Consider the following 19,383-nt stretch of genomic DNA (forward strand, 5'->3'; position numbering starts at 1 on the left):
GGTAAAAAATTACAAAATAATTTTCTATATTTTTATGTAAAGTCACTTTAAATTATCCAAAAAAAAAATGAAGATTACTTAAATTTGTAGCATGAGTTGTTTTTATAGGTTAAATTATATTTGTAATTAAAAAATAATGAAATAAAATTAGTAAAAAATTTAGCATAAAATTAATGAAGAAATGGGGAAAAGGGGGGAGAGAGAGCAGAGAGAATAGAGGAAGAGGGAGAAAATTGTGGGGCAATTAATTTGATAGTTAAAAGTAAGTTATGAAATTACTAATTCGTCCTTAATTTCTTTCAGATCCGTCGATTCTTAATTTATTTATATCATTTTTTCATGGGTAATATCAATATGGGAGAAGAAAATTTACCCCAACTATCTTCATCTCCCATTTGTAATATATATGAAACAAATGGTCGCTCCTGATGGACTCTTAAGATTGGGCCCACTAAAGAATTCACTGAGTTTCAGTCCAATACCCGAAATTTGCATTTTGGGCCCCATTGACTTCACTCAAGCCCAAAGCAAGTTGGACCTGAAGAATCTAAAGGAGGCGGGACTCTTTCTTGGATGGCAATCTTCAAATTAACTGCGTAGTGATCATTTACTCCTAATCATTGACCTGAAGCCCCCGGCCCAGCGTCCGGCCCATCATCAGATCATTACCCAATTATATGACCCGAGCCGAGAGCGAAGGAAGAGGCTCAAGGACTTTGAGAGAGAGAGAGAGCGTGTTGTCGAATTGTGAAAAAGTAATGAATAGTTAAAAAAATTTAATATTAAAAATTCAATCGAATGGTTAAAAAAATTTAAAAAAACATAAAAAGGAATAATTATATTGTTGAATTGAACGTCTAAGCTCGAGCTCAGCTCGTTAATATAGCTTGAGCTTGACAAAGCTAGGCTCAGTGAAATAAAGGAGCTCAGGCACGGAATGAAAAAAAAAAAAAAACCGAAAAAAAGAAATTATTTGAAATAGAGTTTTCGTTTTCCCCGAAAACACTGTCTCAACATTAACAGAATGATAAGCTAATCTAAACAATGTACAGTTGCTTCCCCGACGCTGCAACTCAGGCACAAAGCCTTCTCAGCACCTTACCTTGGACCCGCAAAAGAATAGCGGGAAGAAACAGGCAGGGCCGCAAGATCGGGATCCGCGATGTGGTAACGTCTCATATCATATTCTGTATAGATTCTATCAACAGGATCTCTCTCTCTCCTACGCAAGTCCCGGTTGGACTCAGTCGGGTAAGCCTCAGAAGATGAGACAGCAGCTCTTCTTTGATAATCTGGATACCGATGGACGATAGGATATTCCCTTCTAGCATCATAAGAAGAGTAAGTCTGACAGTCTCTATAGTCCGAGTAACTGGGATTCGCATAGACATACTCTCTACGTGCAGGCACAGCATCCCGGTAAACTAAATCGGGTTGTCTCCTCTTCTCGTAATCTTCCCAGTACGGGTCTAATGGAGGAGCTGCACGACTGGGGAGATCTGAGTACCTTCTCCAGCCTCGAAGACCATAAGCTCGGTAGTCTGCCTCTGTCAGGAACATTTCTCGAGGAGGTTCCGCTCTCACCTCTCGATTTGCAGTGAGCCGATCTCCTTCACGAGCCAACAAAGGATACCTCCTCTCATCCCTCCCTGCGTAAGGATCAGTTCGCACTGTTTCCCTTTGTGAATGATGCTGAGATTCACTCATGCTCAAACGGGCATCCCTATCTCTGGCTCTTTCCTTTCTTGCAGAGCGGGGAGGAAACTTGTCTGGTCGTGGTTGGACACTTGGGTGGATCTCCACTGGTCGGAAAAGTTCTGTGAGCTTTCTGACCTGAAAGGAACAGAACGAATATTCATGCTCACCAAAAGCTGATAGTGGGGAGTGAATTAAGTGGTCACCAATCCAATAAAAGGAAGAAGGGGTTTCTAACCTGCTGAAAGGTAAGTTCTGTTTTGAACTTGTGTTTCGTGATGAAATTCTCCATCATCGCCTTCTTAAAAATGGTCTCAGGAAGAGGGAAGCAATCAATATGAGTTCTAAACCGCACCTGGGATTTGACATTCAATCAGACAGCAGATTTGGGCTTATAACGGGTAATGGCTGTAAGAATGCAACAAAACATTACCTGATAGGGAAAGGCCCCTCCAAAAGCTCGGGGCTCAAGTTTCTTGCCTCCAGCAGAGGATGCCTTATAGATCCCATACATAAGCTTGAGATCGAAATCATACAAGAATAACTTCAGACCAGGTTTGACCGCCAAGACCATATCTTTTTGGCTCTCAGGAACACCCATGACACGATAATTCAAACAATCTGGCTTGGTCTTTGTGCTGCACAATAAGATCAAACCCCCAATTTTTTCTTTCTCCTCCTTCCCCTTTTTCCCTTGGTCCATTTCCTCCCTCTCAAGCCTCTCATTCTTCTTCGGATTTTCGCCTCCATCATTTGAGCTGCGACCTTGGTTATTCTCGTGTTTCCTCTGTCTCCTTTTAGTCTTCCCACCTTTCCCCTGCACGATTTGCTTTCCACTATCATTTATGTCACCCAAAGCAGGCTCCCTGCCATTCTTATCGTCATTGTGGCTAGTATCCTTTCTTTTATTCCCTGGATTGTCCTTAACATCAGTCACACTAACTGTCAGAGTATTGTCATTGGCGGTTTCTCCTGAATTCTTACCACTGCTATTGAGAACCAGCGATTTGTTCTTTACTATTTTCTTCTGAACTTTGTTAAGAGCAGCTTTCCTGCCTGCAGTATTCCATAATTTGTTGGGCGAAACTTTCTTTACTATCTTGGCTCCAACTTTCAGTGAATTTGGAGTTCTCTTTTGGGGAGATATAGCTTCAGCCTGGACAGAGGTAGCAGGCATTTCAGCTTCCTTTCCAGTCCCTTTCTCAGAACTGTGAAACATGGTGGAGACCTCCGTGGGAGTTTCAGCTTCCTTCTTGTTCTCTTGCTCCACATACTCTTCTTTGGCGCCCCCAGTCTCTCCACCATCCTTGCTACCTTCATTGATAACCAGGGGTGCTCCTTTGTTCTTCTTCACTATTTTCTTCTGCACTTTCAGAGCAGCTTTCCCATTTTTGGCATTCAAGAAGCTCTTGGCGGCAGATTTATTGACCATCTTAGCCCTGGCTTTCAATGAATTTGCAGCTTTCTTTTCTGGAGGTCGAGACCGAACGGATGCCTCTGATGGCATTTCACACTCATTCTTTGTCTCTTGCTCCACAATCTGCAACTCAGGGAAGGTCTCCGGTGGTGTTTCAGTTTCCTCTTTACTCCCTTGCTTCGCAACCAAATACTTATTGGATGCACTGGGTGTTTCAGCTTGCTCTATGGTCTGTAACACTGTGGAGGGCTCTACAGGTGTTTCAGCTTCCTTCTTGTCCTCTTGCTCCACAGGCTGTAGTTCGGTGAAGGCCTCCCCATCTGCTTCAGCTTCATCCATACTTTCTTCCTCCTCACGTATGCAAGCAACTTGCTTTTGCCCCCAATCAGTCGAGCAAGCAAGTTTCATTTCAGGCCTAAAATAGTTTAAGTGTAGATAAACTATGAAAAGTTGAACATGTCCCAACAGACACATGTTCAACAGCAAAGCACAAACTCATGTTAACTAAATAATTCCTGCCATTATTAACATTGGAAGCATCCAAAATCCGCTCTTTCCAGTCACTTTAAATGGAAAAGCTCATCTTTTTCCATGCTTTTATACACAATTCACAAGTAAATTCAACAGAAGATCCACTGGCATGAATTTTAATCAAGTAAAGCTGCAAAAACGAGCGCATAGTACAGCAAATGAAAGACAAAGAACTATGCTGCTGCACTAACGAAGTCCATCCAACCACATTCAACTCTCCTCTCGGGGCAAGAACAGAGAAAGGGGAGAGAGAGAGAGAGAGACGCCTAACTATTAAAAGGAATCACGACAGGAACCTAATTGAGATACGAAAAACCCCAATCCGCCTGCTATATCCACCGAACGAGACACTTCTCCATAATCGATCCCCAGGAGGAATTCAACTCCTCGACCAAAAGATCCACAAGCAGAGAGAACTTTAACCAATTCCACAAGCAATCGGCAGGAGAATAAACAGATATCGACATAAACAGCACGATCGGAGCAGAGATATTCTACCTGAGAACAAGAGACAGCCGAGGCGGCAATCGACCGCTCTGCACCGAGACGGAGACGCAGGACGAGAACCAACAGGCGGTGGAGCGAGTCAGAGAGAGAGAGAGAGAGAGAGAGAGTGTGAGGAGGGAGGAACGGAGTAAGAGAAGCAGCCGATGGGACGGAATCACGCCGGCGACAGGGCCATATCCGAACGGATTCACTCCTCTGCTCCGTCGTCCGTATGTCGCCTCTCTGCAGGTTCTAATTAGTAATTACCAATTAAGCATTCAATACCCACAGCCAAAAAGCAGAGAATGATGATATATTTTCTTACTCTCCCCAGCATATAATACCATACCTCTCCTCTCTATTTTTTTTTACGTCATTATTATTAATATTTACTTATTTTGCAAATCAAGAAAATTATATTTGCCTATACTTATAATAAAGAACGTTGTGGTACTTACTAATGAAGTCGAATCAAGATCAAGTTGGGACCCCGGTGTTCGGGATTTCCCGGTATCAATCCGGTGTTGGAACGATTATGGTCGGTCGTTGGATTCCATTTTTACCGTTTAAGGGGTTGGAGTTCGCTGGGGAATGCTTTTTAAGGAAAGGTTGTTCTGTTTTTAATCGTTACTAGCATAAGCCGATGGGCTTACTCTTTAGGGAAGGAGTAACCGTCGGAGTTACCTTTTAAGGAAGGAGTGATTTCGAAGACACTCGCGGCCTTACCAGAAGAGGGAATCATGGAGCAAATTACTTTTAACGATGTCGACTGTCGAGTTTATAAGTCAAGTGATGGCTTTCCTTTAGGATCTCAAGTTATATTTGTTTTTTCTTTTTCTCATTTTCTGTCAAAAACTTTTTCGACAGTCGAAGAAGATGCTTACTGCAAGGTCGCAAGCCATTGCGAATTGTGATGTTTTCGACAGATAAAAATCTTGAGTAAAATAAGAACAGAATGCAACAGCATCTCAGAACCAAATTATCGGTGACAGAAGACTTGATGGAGCAACTTTTCCTTCTGCAGATGAATCAAAGAAGTACAGTAAAAGAGGAAACCATCATTTCTTAATATAACTCAAAATCCTGGTAAGTGATCGGGATTACAGCGAAAGCTTATTGTTACAACATAATAAGTAGACGGCTCGGAATGTGAAACTTGGAATTCGCCTGAAAGAGACATGCTTGCTGCTTCCTAGACTTGCCCAAGAGGAAAAAAAATCTTTTCATGTGTTTTTCGCCAATGTGTCCCTAATCAGTTGCTTCGGTGCTGCAGATAACAAATAGACGGAGTTAAGATATCAATTTCAAGCTTGAAAGAGAAAAGCCTGAGGTTCACTCAGCCTTTTGGAGCTGGTCATCTTACCTGGCATCCCTGTAAACCTCTCAAACTGTACAAAGGCCTGGTTGATGAACATCTCGGTTCCGTACACAGGGGTGGCTCCACACTCTTGAGCTTCCCTCAGGAGTCGGGTCAATTTCGGGGTGTAGATTGCATCAAAAACCAGAGAATAGTGGCTCAAAGCTTTCTGCATATAGTTAAGAGGAAAAGGAATGAATTACTTTGTACTCGATTGGATTTAAATGCTTCAGGTCTCATACGGGAGACAACACATTGAACAAAAAATTGTGACTTCAGGAAAAGAAGATGACAAACCTTAGCTAAGGGTGTCCTATCAATGTTCGGTTTCATCCCAACAGATGTGGTGTTGGCAAGGATCATCCCCTCTTCTGGGTGGAAATTCTCGAGTTCTTCAAGGGTAATGGCTTTCCCTCCGACTTTGCTAGCAAGTTCTTTTGCTTTGTCTGGACAAAACAAACATCAAATCAACTCATCAATCATCCATTGTGAAGTAATAAAATACGAGCCCACTAGAGCTTAGGGCTGTAATCTAGATAGGCTACTTGTGGGATTCTTGGTTGCAATCCCATGACTAACTAAATTTGCCTCTATTTTAAATTTAATTCAAATCTCAAGCTTGCCTCAAGCTCGAGCACAGGTAAAGCCACATGATCTTGAACTTTGCTCGATCTTGAGCTTGGCCTCATTTAATGTAATCAACGGAGGAAATTGAGTAGAACCAAGTCGAGATCGAGTTTCTTGAGTATGACTTAGTTGACATCGTCTTAGAAGAAGCTCTTTGATGAAGATGAATTTCGGGCTAAAGCTTTGCAAAAGTCAAGCTTTAGCCTGGCAATACTCGACTTGAATTGACATGCACTTCCTACTCTATCAAGTCTAGAATATAATTACGATAAGAAATAGTGGTCAAAATAGTCCTACCATATGTCCTGTTTGCGACCATGACTCTTGCGCCCTTCTCGTAACCACCATAAGCAAGTGCCTTTCCAGCTCCACCAGCGCCAATGACAACGAAGAGTTTACCAGCTAAGGGCGAAGCAGCTCCATTTGTACCTTCCCGGGCTGCAAATTGAGGCGGAAGATCCAAGTTAATATCATTGGCTTGGTTCAAATCTACATGAAGGCGCCTACATTGTTCTCATGAGTTAGGCAAACCTCGGAGTGCTTCCTCAATAGCTGCTATGGCCCCGAGGTAGTCGACATTGTACCCCATCATCGATCCATCCGGCCTTCTGGTCATGCAGCTAATAGCTCCTATAGCCTGTAAATTTTTCGTTCATGGGTAATACTAAAGGGATCGTACCAGTACAAATTGCCGTCATTTGTAATAGTTGGATCAAGAACCGTTTGAGGATGGATTCAGTACCTGTGCAATTGGGTCGACCTCGTCACAGCATTTAAGTCCTGCTTCCTTGTGAGGAATAGTGTAACTGCATTCCAAAGCAAGAACCTCAATTCGTCATGCCAGGTCAAAGGAAAAACTAATGCACAGAATCTGAACAAGGAGACTTTACCTGTATCCGACAAAATCTGGAGAAGAGAATGTGCTTATGAAATTTGCAACATTATCAACCAACAAAGGTAGGTAGATCCCATTGAAGTTGACTGATTTAAATGCTGAGTTGTATAAATGAGGACTTTTGCTGTGGCCAATCGGGTTTCCAATAACACCATGGACTTTGGTATCAGAACCAATTTGTCGGAAGTTATAGAGGTCCAATAAATCCTTTAAAGTGGGCTGTCCAGGAGCAGACTCCACTCCTGCCTCAAGCGTCCCAAAGGTCAGGAAAGCTCCGTATTTCCCAGAAAGTATCCTTGATATGTAACCTCTGTCAGCCATAGCAATTGCTATTGTTGGGACCTATAATGCCACTCAAAAATAGTCAATAACTATAAAAGGGAAATCAAATGGATGAAAATTATGACACCCTTCTACTTACTTGAGAATGCGCGAGTACTTGAAAGATCCGTGCATTGTCAGTGATGTCCGTGGCAGTTGTAGCAATCTTCACAATGTCAGCTCCTGTAGCCTGAATTCTTGCAACGAGGTTGCCGAGTTCCTCGGAAGATGGAGTCTTTTCATAATTGTGAGAAGAAACGATCACTTTAACCTTTTCAGGCTTCTTCCCTTTTACGGAGTTGAAAAACTCATTGGCTACCTTCAGAAGGAGAAACAAAACAAAATTTTATCAACACAAAAATTGAAAACATCCATTGAATTTGTCTTGGGGAACAAGGACAAGTTTTTTTACCTTAAGCTCAACATCAACATAAGCAGATCCTAATTCCACAGCTAGACGCAACGCGTCAAGTCGAGCTTTTTCATCACCTTCATATTGTCCACCTTCCCATTTTGGTCTGCAGGTCAAGAAAATGGAGAGATTCATTAACACATAGAAACACATTTTGCAAGGAACACGTTAGAAAATTCTATTGAACAAGACATGATAATGGACCTAGCAATCTCGAGAAAGGTATGATCACACAGCTTCAAACAGATTTTAAGCGTTATTGCATGATGGTTCTAACAGCATGGAAACGTTTAGTTTCTCAACTGGAAAGGTTGCACTTCGTTCATTTTCACATTATAAGCTGCTCGACAGTTTCGAGTTTGGGCCAAAGAACGACTCAATGATTAGTACCTGAAAGTGACAAGAGTGGGCAAGGAGCTCTGCTGGATAAGGGTCTCGAGGTCTTGTCTGGGGCTGAAGCTCTTCAAGAAGTCCAACCGAAGCTCGACCAAGTCAGCGCCCTGGTCTTTGGCGCTCCTCACTAGACTCAACATCTGATCGACCGAATCCGCCATTAACGGGGCACATATCATCGTGGGGTTCCTCCTGCCCCCACTCCCGACTTGAAGGTCCATTGTAGCCAACTAAAATCACATTGGACAAAACAAAAGCAAAAATCAACAACATGCAGAGCTCACATTCGTAATCTCAATTCAAAGATTCACAATGTCAACGCTCATCGACACTATTCCTACGAAGAAAGGGCATCAGTCCATGACTGGCAGCTAACAGAATAGGCACACTATGCATCCATTCGAATATGCCGACGGGACAATGCCCCACGGTCCCCACCCAATCGCCTCTTCCAAATCCGACGAAGTCACACTTTCCACTTAATGAATCAAAAACGCATTTTTCAGCCTCCATCATATTCCAATTTTCCACCCAACTGATTGGTTCTTTGATCACTTCCTAATCTGCTGGTTTCAAATTGGTCGGGTAAGGCGAACAGTGGTTCAAACTGCTCAAAAACGCCGAAACGACAAGACATGAAAGAACCATCCACAACCAAACAAAGCCCCGATCCACCCAGAACCTCATTCCCCACAAAACCTCACGATCATGGAATTGAGGCAGCAGAGCATAAAATCAGAACTGAAGCAGGAGAAGTGGGATTACCGGAACACTGCCGAGAGTCATGGCTGAGAGGAGAAAGGAACGGGCTTTGAGCACAGAACAAGGAGGGGAGAAGGAATTAGCTTCGGGCTAAGGTCTCCGTTGCTTTTTGAAGGGAGAAGTGTTTGGTGGGCGGGTTAGGCGTATATATATATATATATATATATAAACATAGAGAACAGAGCAGTAGGCTGTCCGCTGTCCGCTGTCTGCCTCTTCTTCATCTTCTTCGCTCCTTCCTTGGCTTTTGCCGGCAGCAGTTCGGTTCGGGCTTTTACGTGAACAAACATAAGAACGTTAGATGGCGTCTAATTAATTTTTTTTTTCGAGACAGATGGGAATAAAAATCAAACAAATTAATTTAATTTTCCCCCAAGAAAAAAATGGATAATTTTTTGGTGAATTTCGACTAATTAAACGAAAAAAATCATAGGAGAAAAATGTATTATTACCGTCACAAAATCTCTCTGAACATAAATGTATCGCTCATTGTATGTAAATTTCGTTTTGTTATACGGTTAAGATTTTTTAAGGGAAAAAAAAAAGCATCTTGCAATGAAAATTTTAGCACAGTTGCGATTGTGCTGCGAATGAAGTTGCCCGTCGTTCATAGAAACTTGCAGTTGATAACAAGTAGATGTCGTTCGCACGGTATTTGTCATTCCCGCGGTGTTTGAATTTTAAGTGAATCCAACGTGCATATTTACAAGGGATTTTTATTGATCGTATGAGGCAACAATGTAGACTAATCGTAGAATTTCGAACCTTAAAATCTCAACTTCTTTGCGACATTCTTTACTTCTGGTGATACCTAACAAGTTCTTAGAATTCCAGTTGTTATGATTCACACTCCCCTGCTTGCTATCATTTTTTAAAAATTTTTTTTCTCTTTTTGAATGCTTGATAGCAATTAGGCGGCTAGTATTTGGCATCTTCCCTCTGCAAACCAAAGAATCGGCAATTCCACGGAAGTTAGGTAGAGGAGACGGCGGGGCCCACTGACTCACTCCCCACTTAAACGTCAAAATCTGAGAACGGATCGAATGTAAAGTTTAGGTACCAAATTTTAAATAACTTTTTAGGTAGACGATCTTCCCGTGGGCGGACTACGATTGATTTCACCAGATTTACCTCTTCTTGGCTGGCGCATATATATAAACAAACTGCGTCGTATGTAATAAGATTAATTTTTAGAACATACGGTTATGATCATTATAAAATTTCACGTAATATATCTAAAAAGTTAATTTTATCGGATACATCTTGATTTGTTTTTTTTATTGAATAGAAAAACTTTTATCATCGTCGGTTTATGATATACCTTTGTTTAGCAAGTGGACCGACTTATTCGAACCAACCGCCGGATGGCCTAAGTTGTTGTACTCAAGCGGGACGTTACAATTTCTCCCATACACTCGTCCATGACTTCAAGATGCGTCTTTTAGTCATATCATAGCATATCGTTGACTGGCTTTTCACAATATTACGATACGAAGTTGACCAACAGATACCATTTCATGGCTTCTGGCATTCTTCTTCTTCTTTATTGAATTTTCATTTTTAACTAACACTTTGGACCAACGATAATTGTTATTTGTCTTAAGCAAAATCTTGAGTTTGTTTATATATATGTCTAGTCACTGCGCCGTGGATAAGAGGCAGATAACCATCGATGCCGCATAGCTTCCGATGTATCACATCTTAGGGTCGTGTCGAGAGCGCGACAAAACTAACGTTTTGGTCTGTATTTTGGTAGTTTGACGGTAATACCTATGTTAGTGGAGGAGGAAGGAAGGAAGGTGTCAAGGATCTAACATTATTGGTGTACAACATTTCCCGACCTGTATTTCTTGACCGGCCCTTTTGTTCTTTGTATCCTTCTTCACCAGCTTTTCTTCCGTGCATGAGTATCCAAAACTTATGGTCTATGAAAAACAGCCGTGAAAATCATTTTTGGTCTCGGATTATATCGTGTCTCCGGTCATACCCTCTTTAACTCATTTAATGCGACGCGAATTTAGGAATTTACTTCGATTTACAACCAGTCGGTATTGGTAATACCGGTTGTTCTAGTAGTTGGTTAACTGAACGACTTATAGCTTGCTTTCGAGATTTTAACACCGGTGATTATGAAGTTGAATGAAGAAATGGGGATGTAGCTCAAATGGTAGATACTGCAAAACCACGCATGGTGCAGCCGCAACAAAATCACCATCGGCTTATCTTGTGAATGCACGAAGACTTTGCCAAACTATATCACTGCCTATCGAATTCATCGAGTTTCTGGTTTTGAGTCTAAGACAGCTCCGGTGGGAAATCAGTACATCAAAAGGTGCAGTATATGTCAAGGATTCTAATGCAGCGTGTAATCGATGACACTGAGCCGAGCGCAGATAAGGCTCTTTATTTTCTTGGAAAACAATTCCGTAAAAGATTCTCAATGCCTTTGAAGAGAACTGAGGGGATGTGAAACATATTCTTCATTAAATCGTGGTAATAAAGTTGTTGATACAACAGAATTACTAAGAGCTTATCTTCCATAATGCAAAATTTGGATATACTTCTGGCCCAACAGAGAGAGACAGTTCATGCTTTTCGGGTTCAAACATATTCGTTCAGCTACAACGTGAAACTGCTCTGCTAATCCCTTCCATTCTACGCGTGTTTCTCCATAAGTTGCCTGAACAGTTCTTCCGGTGCTGAAAAAGAAAAATCAAAGGTGAATTTGTCACTTACAATACGGTAACGTTAGAAATTAAGAGGAAAGAACGTTGCTAGTGTTCTGGTTGTTATTTGTATCATACCAGGCAGACCCGTGAAGTTCTTGTACTGCTCGAAGCCTTGGCGTATCAACATCTCTGTCCCATAAACGATGACAGCTCCGGTCTCTCTAGCTTCCTTTAACAGACGGGTATCCTTCGGGGTGTAAATGGCATCGAACACCACGGAGTAGTGTTTCAAAGCATGCTGCAGGACATACCCATAAGAAAAAGATTTAGATAAGTACAAGACGATACTGACTGGCTCGATTCATAAATTAATTTGTTGATTTCCCGAGTTTAAGGACTATATTGTTGTAGGATGAAACCTGAGCTAGGGGGGTCTCATCGATCTTTGGTTTCATCCCAACGGATGTTGTGTTCGCAAGGATCATCCCTTCTTCCGGGTGGAAGTCCTGAACTTCCTCCAAAGTTAGAGCTTTTCCCCCAACCTTCTCTGCCAACTCCTTCGCTCTCTCTGCATTATTAGGCAAGAAAAGTTGCGCATCATACTCCGAGCGGAAAAAAATCGCCATGGCACTCTATATTTCCATCAGCAAACAGTATGCAAGATATTCTTAAGTAAATAGACCGTATACCGAATGTACGGTTGGCGACAACAACTCGTGCCCCCTTCTGTGCTGCTCCATAAGCTAGTGATTTTCCAGCCCCACCGGCCCCGAGGACAACAAACAGTTTCCCAGCCAAGGGAGAGACGGCGGATGGGGTCGCACCATTCAATTCTATATAGACCAAAATTTTTGAGTCAGTCAAATGAAAACATGTAATAATCATATAATCACTGCTCCAATTTCGGTATAGATGTGTAGCATTTGCAATCCCCTATGATTAAATCATCACCAACCTCTCACGCCATCCTCGATAGCAGTAATGGCACCGATGTAATCGGTGTTAAATGCAGTCAATGTCCCGTCTGGTCTTCTTACGATGTTGTTGATAGCACCAATTTTCTGCCAACAATTTAACAAATATGAACTGTTCAGGAAACTTGGCCTGTCTTTGCTGTAGACGGGTATTGATGCTGCTAGTAAAGAGATTGTATTTACCTTAGCAATCGGGTCAATCTCATCCATGCATTTAAGTGCAGCCTCCTTATGCGGGATCGTGCAACTGTATTTCGTGCAATGACATAAGCTAAATTCCCCAACTGAAAATCGATATGTACGATAGGTAGTAGTAGAATCCCTCATATATACCTGCACCCTGAGGCAAAGTCCACAGCCGAGTAGGTCTTGAAGAACTTCTCGACATCGTCAACAAGAAAATGCAGATAGACTGCATTGAGACCGACCGACTTGAATGCTGCATTGAAGAGAAGAGGGCTCTTGCTGTGGCCCACAGGCTTCCCGATGATGCCGTACACCTTGGTGTCGGGCCTAATGAGTCTGAAGTTGTACAGTTCTAGCAAGTCCTTTGCTGTCGGTTGTCCTGGAGCAGATATTGCGCCGGCCTCAAGCGCACCATAAGTGAGATATCCGCCGAACTTGGGGCTGAGAATACGAGAGATCAGGCCTCTCTCTCCCATAACAATTCCGATAGTTGGAATCTACATGGAGCAGATGTAAAAGATAAGTTGAAAGAAACTGCCAGGAGAGGATTCCAATCTTTTATGCGTTTCTTCCTACTGTTTCAACAGACAACAGAGACTACAGTTACCTCAGAGTGGACAGTTATCTGGAAAATGCGTGCGCAGTCGGTGATGTCGAGTGCCGTGGTTGCAATCTTCGCGATATCGGCACCGGTGGCTTGGATTCTCGCGACAAGATTCCCGATGGCCTCGGCCGAGGGGGTGTTGTGGAAGTTGTGAGAGGAGACTATGACTTTGAAGCTGTCGGGCTTCTTTCCCTGAATAGAATTGTTGAAGTCATGGGCAACCTGCCAAAAACAGCTGAACTTTAGCTTCTCCATTTAACATATCTCCATCAAAGTGTATACGGTAAGATGCCCGAAAATCCATAGGCTACCTCAAGCTCGACATCAACGTAGTTAGCACCGAGCTGCATTGCCAGACGCAATGCGTCCTGTCGCTTGTTCTCGTCGCCTTCATATTGGCCTCCTTCCCAAACAGGCCTGGAATGTTCATAAGATGCAAAAAACTGTCATAACGAATGAACTTCTGCTTATATCAAAATCATACATAAAAAAAACACGTGGTCCGGAACAGAGATGTGCCGTCGATACGACCACGTTGTGGATGTGGCTCGGCGGCACTGTTTCTTATTCTGTAAGCGATTAGAGAAGTGAATGAGTTTAGTGAGGTTCTGTTGAGGCGTGCCTGTAAGTGACAAGAGTGGGCAGAGGGGACTGCTTGATGAGAATGTCAAGATCCTGGCGAGGGTTGAAGGCCCTCAGACAGTCGAGCCGGATCTCCAGGAGGTCCGCACCGATCTCCTTAGCCTTCCCCATCTCTATCAGCATCAGGTCCACCGTCGTCCCCATCAGCGGAGTGCATAGCAGGGTCGGGCTGCTCCGGAACCCGCTGCCGCTCGTTTGGAGGTCGGAAATGGTGAACTGAAAACATCATGAAGGAACGAATAAGCAACGAGAGACCGATAGATGCTAAGCCAGACACTCGAACTAGGAAATCAATCTATCGCGAAGTCGCCCGTACATACCGGGACGCTGGCCATTGTTGTAGAGTAACCTGTTGGGTATGACTGGTATTGTGGGACTAAAATGTATGTAAAAGGTGAAGGCACATGAGCAGCATATATACTGGAACATTAATTAGGTGATGTGTATGAATTAAATTTGTATTTTTCTTATTTTTTGTAATATCGGAATTGTTGAGATTTCCTTTTTTCTTTTTTTCTAACTTTGTGGGAGGCTCGGTTAGGTTCATGAAGAAAGGCCGGTCTGGTGGAAAGTTGGGTGGCTAAACTAATTAGGAGGCTTCACTTCATGGGTCATCGGGCAAATTAACTTGTGTACCAGTTTTTACCACTCGAGAGAAAATTAGTTGAATGGGAGCAAATGGGTCGACCTAGACCGGAGATGGACAATGCTCCTCGCGCTTCATCGTAACATCATGTGGAATTCTACTTTACTACCGATAATGTGTCAGGATACGAGCCGGACTCTATTCTAAAGAAAACCTCGGTAACTCAATAAGGTTGCCGAGATAAATCGAGATAAGTTTTGTGAAATTTATAAATAAATTGCAATCGGAAGTGGCAGCGGTTTTTGTGAACAAATCGCCGATGATTTGCCACTGAATCGTCCAACGGCGGACAATCCGCACGTGGACATCGGGAGAAAGCGTTGACTTGTCCTGATCGTTTGACCGTGGGATCTGATCGAGTATCTCGACAACCTCAATGACGGCTGCGGTGTACTCCCAAATCTAAAAGAAAGGAAATTTGACCGGTTTGATTTTAAAGTGTGATTTAAAATAATATTTTAATTTAATTTTATTCATAATAGAATAAAATAATTTATACAAAGTCAAATGATGTGTTCCATTTATATCACTATTTTTTTCATAATAAAACAAAATAATTCATACAAAATCAAAAGATGAACCCCATACATAATCATTTATATAACTTTTTTTCAAAATCAAAATCTAATTTTAAAGTTTTATTTTGAAACCAAACACAGAATTAAAAATGAAAAGGGAAATCAATTAATGGAATTATTCATTTCTTTTAATTGTTAATATTATTTTTTTCCCTGCGATCTGCCTTTCAGCCAGATCAAAGAAGTCAAATTTGAGATCACCTATTTATATTTTTTAGTTATAACTAAATAAAATCCTCATAGTTGATAACTGACCATAGAAACCTCTTCATTGAAATCGATCAGAAATTTGAGACAACCGCTGAGACACTCGAAGGTACTAATCTACAACTTGGCATGTCGAATATTGCCATGAGATGCCAGTGTGATTTGAGAGTATTGTTGCTAATATAAAAAAATAAAAATAAAAATTATTAAAAAATAAGTGTTGATTTCATATCTATTAAAGAATAACGATTTTAACGCTAAAATTCATCAATATTTTTCTTTTATACCAATGCTTCTCTCCCCACATCTAACTCTCTAGTATATTAATGGATATTATATTATATTATATATATATATATATATATATATATATTTAATGGCTCTTCTCTTAGAGCTGTCATTCAGCCTTTTCATCTCTCTTCTTCTATTGAAGTACAGATGAAATTGACGAAACCCTCAGCAGTAGTTCAGAAAATGTTAACAAAATCACCGGGAATCTGAAAGTGTAATAAGATATTACCGCATTTGGTAAGGATCACTTAACCGAAGTCCAGGCCGAGATACAAGATTACTGCATTTCATAACTAAGATAGACAGACATATACTGGAGGCTAATATTCACATCAAAGTATGCATTTTAAACACCTGAAACGAGCGCAATAAATCACCCCTCATTTGAAAGATATGCGTACCCATAAGAGTAGAAAGTGAAAGTACTTCATACGCTTCAAATTCCATCAAGCGAAAACAAGTTTAACTTCACAAGCCTAATCTCCTGCCTGCAGAGGCATATCAGAGACAATCTCGTTGCTGGAACAAATCGATGAACCCATAACCATTAGCATCTGCTATCGAGAGCATTTGAGTATTCAACATGTGAATTTTCCTGGTTGTATGCATTATACATGTAAATACGAATTTGGAGAAGGCATCCCCTGTTATGCCTGGCCAGACTCCAGTCGACTCCCAATCTTCGACTTCCTGGGACCAGTCTATCAGGCCTTTATGCGAATCACAAATGAACCTGCGGAGAGATTTAGAATGATGATGCACGGTAATTAATCACTGAGCACGTGAACAAAAGTTGGAGGTACAACATGGAGCATCGGTTAGGTCGGGCAATTCTGCTACCCAAAATCTGAAACGCTAGCATGTTAAAAAGTGAAAACCATAATAAGAACCATATGAAGACATGAACATCCACGTATAAAACTCGGGCTCGAAGAGTTAGCGGAAAAACATCGCTCTCAGCATCATTTACTAGTTACCACTCGGCAAAACAAAATTCAGTTCCATTCACAGATTTTTGACACGTCTAGTACAGAACTCTTTGGAACCAGCATGAACTATCGAGCCACAACAGTAGGAAAGAATCATGACACAGAGTTCTTTTTTCATAAGTTCAAATGTGAAAATACAAAAGCTTATTGTAATGGCACCACAAGCTTTATCAGCATGGCAAAGATTTCTCCAATTATGCATACAATTCAAATCTTTATTTTCCCCATTTGGATTTTCCATACAAAAATAAGGCTAGGCTAAAGAAAAATAATTTCGACAAATGAAAACTACTTTGCATCACCAGCGGAAGAAGGGAGGCAGTGTATGGGATAATGGGAAACTAGTTCATAAGGATATTGACAAGGCATGCAGGGAGTGTTCCAAAGTTTAACGACGATATAACTGAACGATCCACTGGGCTATCTCAAAACATGGGACAGACAATACAATAGAAGGTGTTGCACTTATGGAATTTCTATCGTATCTATCCACAAACCAAAAAACACGAAAGAAAAGAGAAACAATTTCAAAAGCCAGTCACTTACAAGCAGGAAGGTGTGATATATCTGCAGAAACTGCACAAGGAATCCCCAAGTTTGAAAGAGCTCCCCTTATGATTCCACACGGAAAATAGAGGTGCATACTCATTGCTTGTGCTGCCTTGTCCTCACCATCTTGCGATGAACCCGTCGTCTCAGGTGACGACTCGATCGACATGCGTGAAAGCCAGCGGAAGCGATTATCTTGCAACACAAAAGTTCCCTGAAATAAAAGGCGCAAGAATGATGCATAAAAAACCGATTGCCTATGCCCATTGCCCAGGAATTGCATCCATTTTCTCTATTAGGTCACAGAAAATATTGATGATTTGTTTACTCTGTGGTTAGTCTTCAGATTGTCTATCTGCTTCTTGAAGATCTCTGACCAGAAGTCCTTGCATATGAACTTGATTGCTTCCAAGTGATCAATGAACCGAGGCCGTTCCATCGTATATCTAAGGCAAAAACCAACATTTATGGAACTAAATCCTTATTGAAGACCTAGATTAGCCAATGACTGCGAAATTCAAAGTAGACAATACCGATGAAGTAACAAACATCATAATTCAGGGGAAAAACTCGATTTCAAAAGCCAAATGAGAAGTGAACGTAGATCTGACAACATGACAGAATCCTACGCATGTCCTGTGCATTTTCTGACTGCTGCGGGAGCTAAGTGAAGAGGATCGAGCATCACACGAAATACTGGAAAGTTGGAATAAAAATAAGCAAACAGCTTGCATCAGGATCATGATACGAGATTGCGATCAATAGTATGGACAAAATCAATTCAGGCTCAGCATTGATCATCGCTCGAAGCGACAGAAATGTCAAAGGCAAATGGCAAATTGACTTGCATCGGAACAGGAGTACACAAGATCCACACTGACAATCGCTGAAGAAACGAATGATTTGCGAAAAGAAAAACGAGGCGTGATGCAAGAGAGGTAGAATTACCTCTCGGAGAGCTGGTGCCCGACCTGATAGCCGATGGCCTCGATTCTCCGGGCGGCAAGCTCCGGCTTGTCGGCGTAGAAGCGGTTGCAGTACGAAGAGACCATCTCGATGAGAAGGCTCTCCACGCAGCTCTCTGAGACCTCCCTCCCCATTGCCACCCTCTCTTCCACTCGGTCGCTCGCTCAGTCGTCGGAGCAGGAGCTCAGTTCACTTCAACTGCAGGCACTGCAGACTCGGACGGTCGTGTCGCCTATATCCTCCGATGGCCTGAAGTGACGTGTCCGTAATTCTCAGCAACTTGACGGGCAACTTTTAGAGGGCAATGCGACGCCGATCTTCAGATGGATCGGGCTGGCTAACGAGCTAACTGGGCCTGGTTTGGATGGGCTCATTCTGGGCCTATTTCTCCCCTCCTGTCATTCTTTACAATGATAACTCGTAATTAACTATTAAGAACTTAACGAATTACTATCGAGCGATATTACACAAGGAATGATTTACCAGTCACTCAAACAACGGAGACACGAGAAACATGATACAATTTTATGGGACATGCTGACAGTACCTCTTTTTTTTTTTTTTTGCTCAGCATTCAATGAAACAAAAACAAGTATAACGTAAAATGTTTAAGGAAAAAAAATTACAAGGACAGAGAAGGATAACTGATCCATCGAAATCACTGCAAAGAAAAAAATGTGACAGGAGCACATCCAATGAGAGTAAAATACAACTGTATAAATCTTTTAAACTATTTGTACATCTGTTCTCAACCTCTTGCAATAGACTCTATATGGATTCGATCAATGTCAGGAAGCGGAGTCAAGTACAATTCATATAGAGCTACTATAGTGTGAAAATAAAGAAGTAGAATCAAGAGGGGTCTTAAACCGGTACTCGGCTTAAGAACCCTTCACAGATCACAAACATTAGCCTTAATTAATTAATCAATCCCTAAATAGCTCAAATCTTAACCAGTCAAACCAAAGCAGCATGATATCTTCAATCGGTTCAAATTGGCGACAATCAAAAAAGAAAATTATTTAGATTGTCAAATTAAAGCACCAAGCTTCCTTAGTCGGTTCAGACCAGCGACAGCTAAATGGGAGCCGAAACCTAGAAAAACTGACGGGCAAAGCCACAAAAAGTCAAGGTTTTAAGGGGGTGGTTGAATCGGTAAGACTGGAGTACAATCCTTTGCAGTGAA

The 19,383-nt window shown here is 41.7% G+C and overlaps 4 protein-coding genes and 1 long non-coding RNA gene across 7 annotated transcripts; 1 reads left to right on the plus strand and 4 right to left on the minus strand.

Annotated features, from left to right (window-relative positions):
* Positions 1–825: 825 nt before the first annotated feature.
* On the minus strand, positions 826–4,487 carry LOC116192603. Of its 3 annotated transcripts, none has more exons than XM_031521196.1 (4): positions 4,142–4,486; positions 2,129–3,484; positions 1,934–2,050; positions 826–1,833 (listed from the first exon to the last, which is right to left on the minus strand). In XM_031521196.1, exons 2-4 carry the CDS (start codon positions 3,449–3,451, stop codon positions 1,099–1,101), a joined length of 2,175 nt encoding a protein of 724 aa, XP_031377056.1. In that variant the 5' UTR covers positions 3,452–3,484; positions 4,142–4,486; the 3' UTR covers positions 826–1,098. The 3 variants fall into 3 exon arrangements, with proteins under 3 accessions (XP_031377056.1, XP_031377055.1, XP_031377054.1); XM_031521195.1 differs by having other exon boundaries at positions 2,129–3,527; XM_031521194.1 differs by having other exon boundaries at positions 2,129–4,487.
* Positions 4,249–5,618, plus strand: LOC116192606. Its single transcript, XR_004154112.1, has 2 exons — positions 4,249–4,378; positions 5,403–5,618. It is a non-coding gene; the product is annotated as an uncharacterized LOC116192606 (long non-coding RNA).
* Positions 5,127–9,143, minus strand: LOC116192604 (bifunctional 3-dehydroquinate dehydratase/shikimate dehydrogenase, chloroplastic-like). Its single transcript, XM_031521197.1, has 11 exons — positions 8,900–9,143; positions 8,132–8,364; positions 7,742–7,847; positions 7,430–7,648; positions 7,004–7,350; positions 6,856–6,919; positions 6,645–6,750; positions 6,411–6,551; positions 5,784–5,932; positions 5,493–5,655; positions 5,127–5,396 (listed from the first exon to the last, which is right to left on the minus strand). The coding sequence occupies exons 1-11, from the start codon at positions 8,918–8,920 to the stop codon at positions 5,353–5,355; spliced, it is 1,593 nt and encodes a 530-aa protein (XP_031377057.1). The 5' UTR covers positions 8,921–9,143; the 3' UTR covers positions 5,127–5,352.
* A 2,215-nt stretch (positions 9,144–11,358) lies between these two features.
* LOC116193245 (bifunctional 3-dehydroquinate dehydratase/shikimate dehydrogenase, chloroplastic-like) lies at positions 11,359–14,450 on the minus strand. Its single transcript, XM_031522052.1, has 11 exons — positions 14,292–14,450; positions 13,952–14,187; positions 13,641–13,746; positions 13,333–13,551; positions 12,873–13,222; positions 12,723–12,786; positions 12,521–12,626; positions 12,255–12,398; positions 11,985–12,133; positions 11,701–11,863; positions 11,359–11,595 (listed from the first exon to the last, which is right to left on the minus strand). The coding sequence occupies exons 1-11, from the start codon at positions 14,304–14,306 to the stop codon at positions 11,552–11,554; spliced, it is 1,596 nt and encodes a 531-aa protein (XP_031377912.1). The 5' UTR covers positions 14,307–14,450; the 3' UTR covers positions 11,359–11,551.
* Positions 14,451–15,961: 1,511 nt separating this feature from the next.
* Positions 15,962–18,461, minus strand: LOC116213407 (trafficking protein particle complex subunit 6B). Its single transcript, XM_031548323.1, has 4 exons — positions 18,180–18,461; positions 17,560–17,677; positions 17,229–17,445; positions 15,962–16,426 (listed from the first exon to the last, which is right to left on the minus strand). Exons 1-4 carry the CDS (start codon positions 18,329–18,331, stop codon positions 16,398–16,400), a joined length of 516 nt encoding a protein of 171 aa, XP_031404183.1. The 5' UTR covers positions 18,332–18,461; the 3' UTR covers positions 15,962–16,397.
* Positions 18,462–19,383: the final 922 nt, after the last annotated feature.

Source organism: Punica granatum, chromosome 1 (assembly GCF_007655135.1).
Source record: "Punica granatum isolate Tunisia-2019 chromosome 1, ASM765513v2, whole genome shotgun sequence".
In the NCBI taxonomy this organism is placed as follows: domain Eukaryota; kingdom Viridiplantae; phylum Streptophyta; class Magnoliopsida; order Myrtales; family Lythraceae; genus Punica; species Punica granatum.

Excerpts from the sequence above, each read along its gene's own strand:
- LOC116193245 (XM_031522052.1), bottom strand. Across the intron at positions 12,787-12,872 it reads GACTTTGCCTCAGGGTGCAG|TTGCACGATCCCGCATAAGG; the intron begins GTATATATGAGG and ends CACGAAATACAG. Across the intron at positions 12,134-12,254 it reads TGTCGCCAACCGTACATTCG|AGAGAGCGAAGGAGTTGGCA; the intron begins GTATACGGTCTA and ends CTAATAATGCAG.
- LOC116192603 (XM_031521194.1), bottom strand. The coding sequence starts at position 3,586 with ATGTGTCTGTTGGGACATGTTCAACTTTTCATAGTTTATCTACACTTA. Across the intron at positions 2,051-2,128 it reads GAGGGGCCTTTCCCTATCAG|GTGCGGTTTAGAACTCATAT; the intron begins GTAATGTTTTGT and ends GTCAAATCCCAG. Across the intron at positions 1,834-1,933 it reads CAGAACTTACCTTTCAGCAG|GTCAGAAAGCTCACAGAACT; the intron begins GTTAGAAACCCC and ends TGTTCCTTTCAG.
- LOC116192604 (XM_031521197.1), bottom strand. The coding sequence starts at position 8,920 with ATGACTCTCGGCAGTGTTCCG. Across the intron at positions 8,365-8,899 it reads TGACTCTCGGCAGTGTTCCG|TTGGCTACAATGGACCTTCA; the intron begins GTAATCCCACTT and ends ATGTGATTTTAG. Across the intron at positions 5,397-5,492 it reads GAGGTTTACAGGGATGCCAG|CACCGAAGCAACTGATTAGG; the intron begins GTAAGATGACCA and ends TGTTATCTGCAG.
- LOC116213407 (XM_031548323.1), bottom strand. The coding sequence starts at position 18,331 with ATGGGGAGGGAGGTCTCAGAGAGCTGCGTGGAGAGCCTTCTCATCGAG. Across the intron at positions 17,446-17,559 it reads ATCTGAAGACTAACCACAGA|GGAACTTTTGTGTTGCAAGA; the intron begins GTAAACAAATCA and ends CTTTTATTTCAG. Across the intron at positions 16,427-17,228 it reads TATATCACACCTTCCTGCTT|GTTCATTTGTGATTCGCATA; the intron begins GTAAGTGACTGG and ends ATCTCTCCGCAG.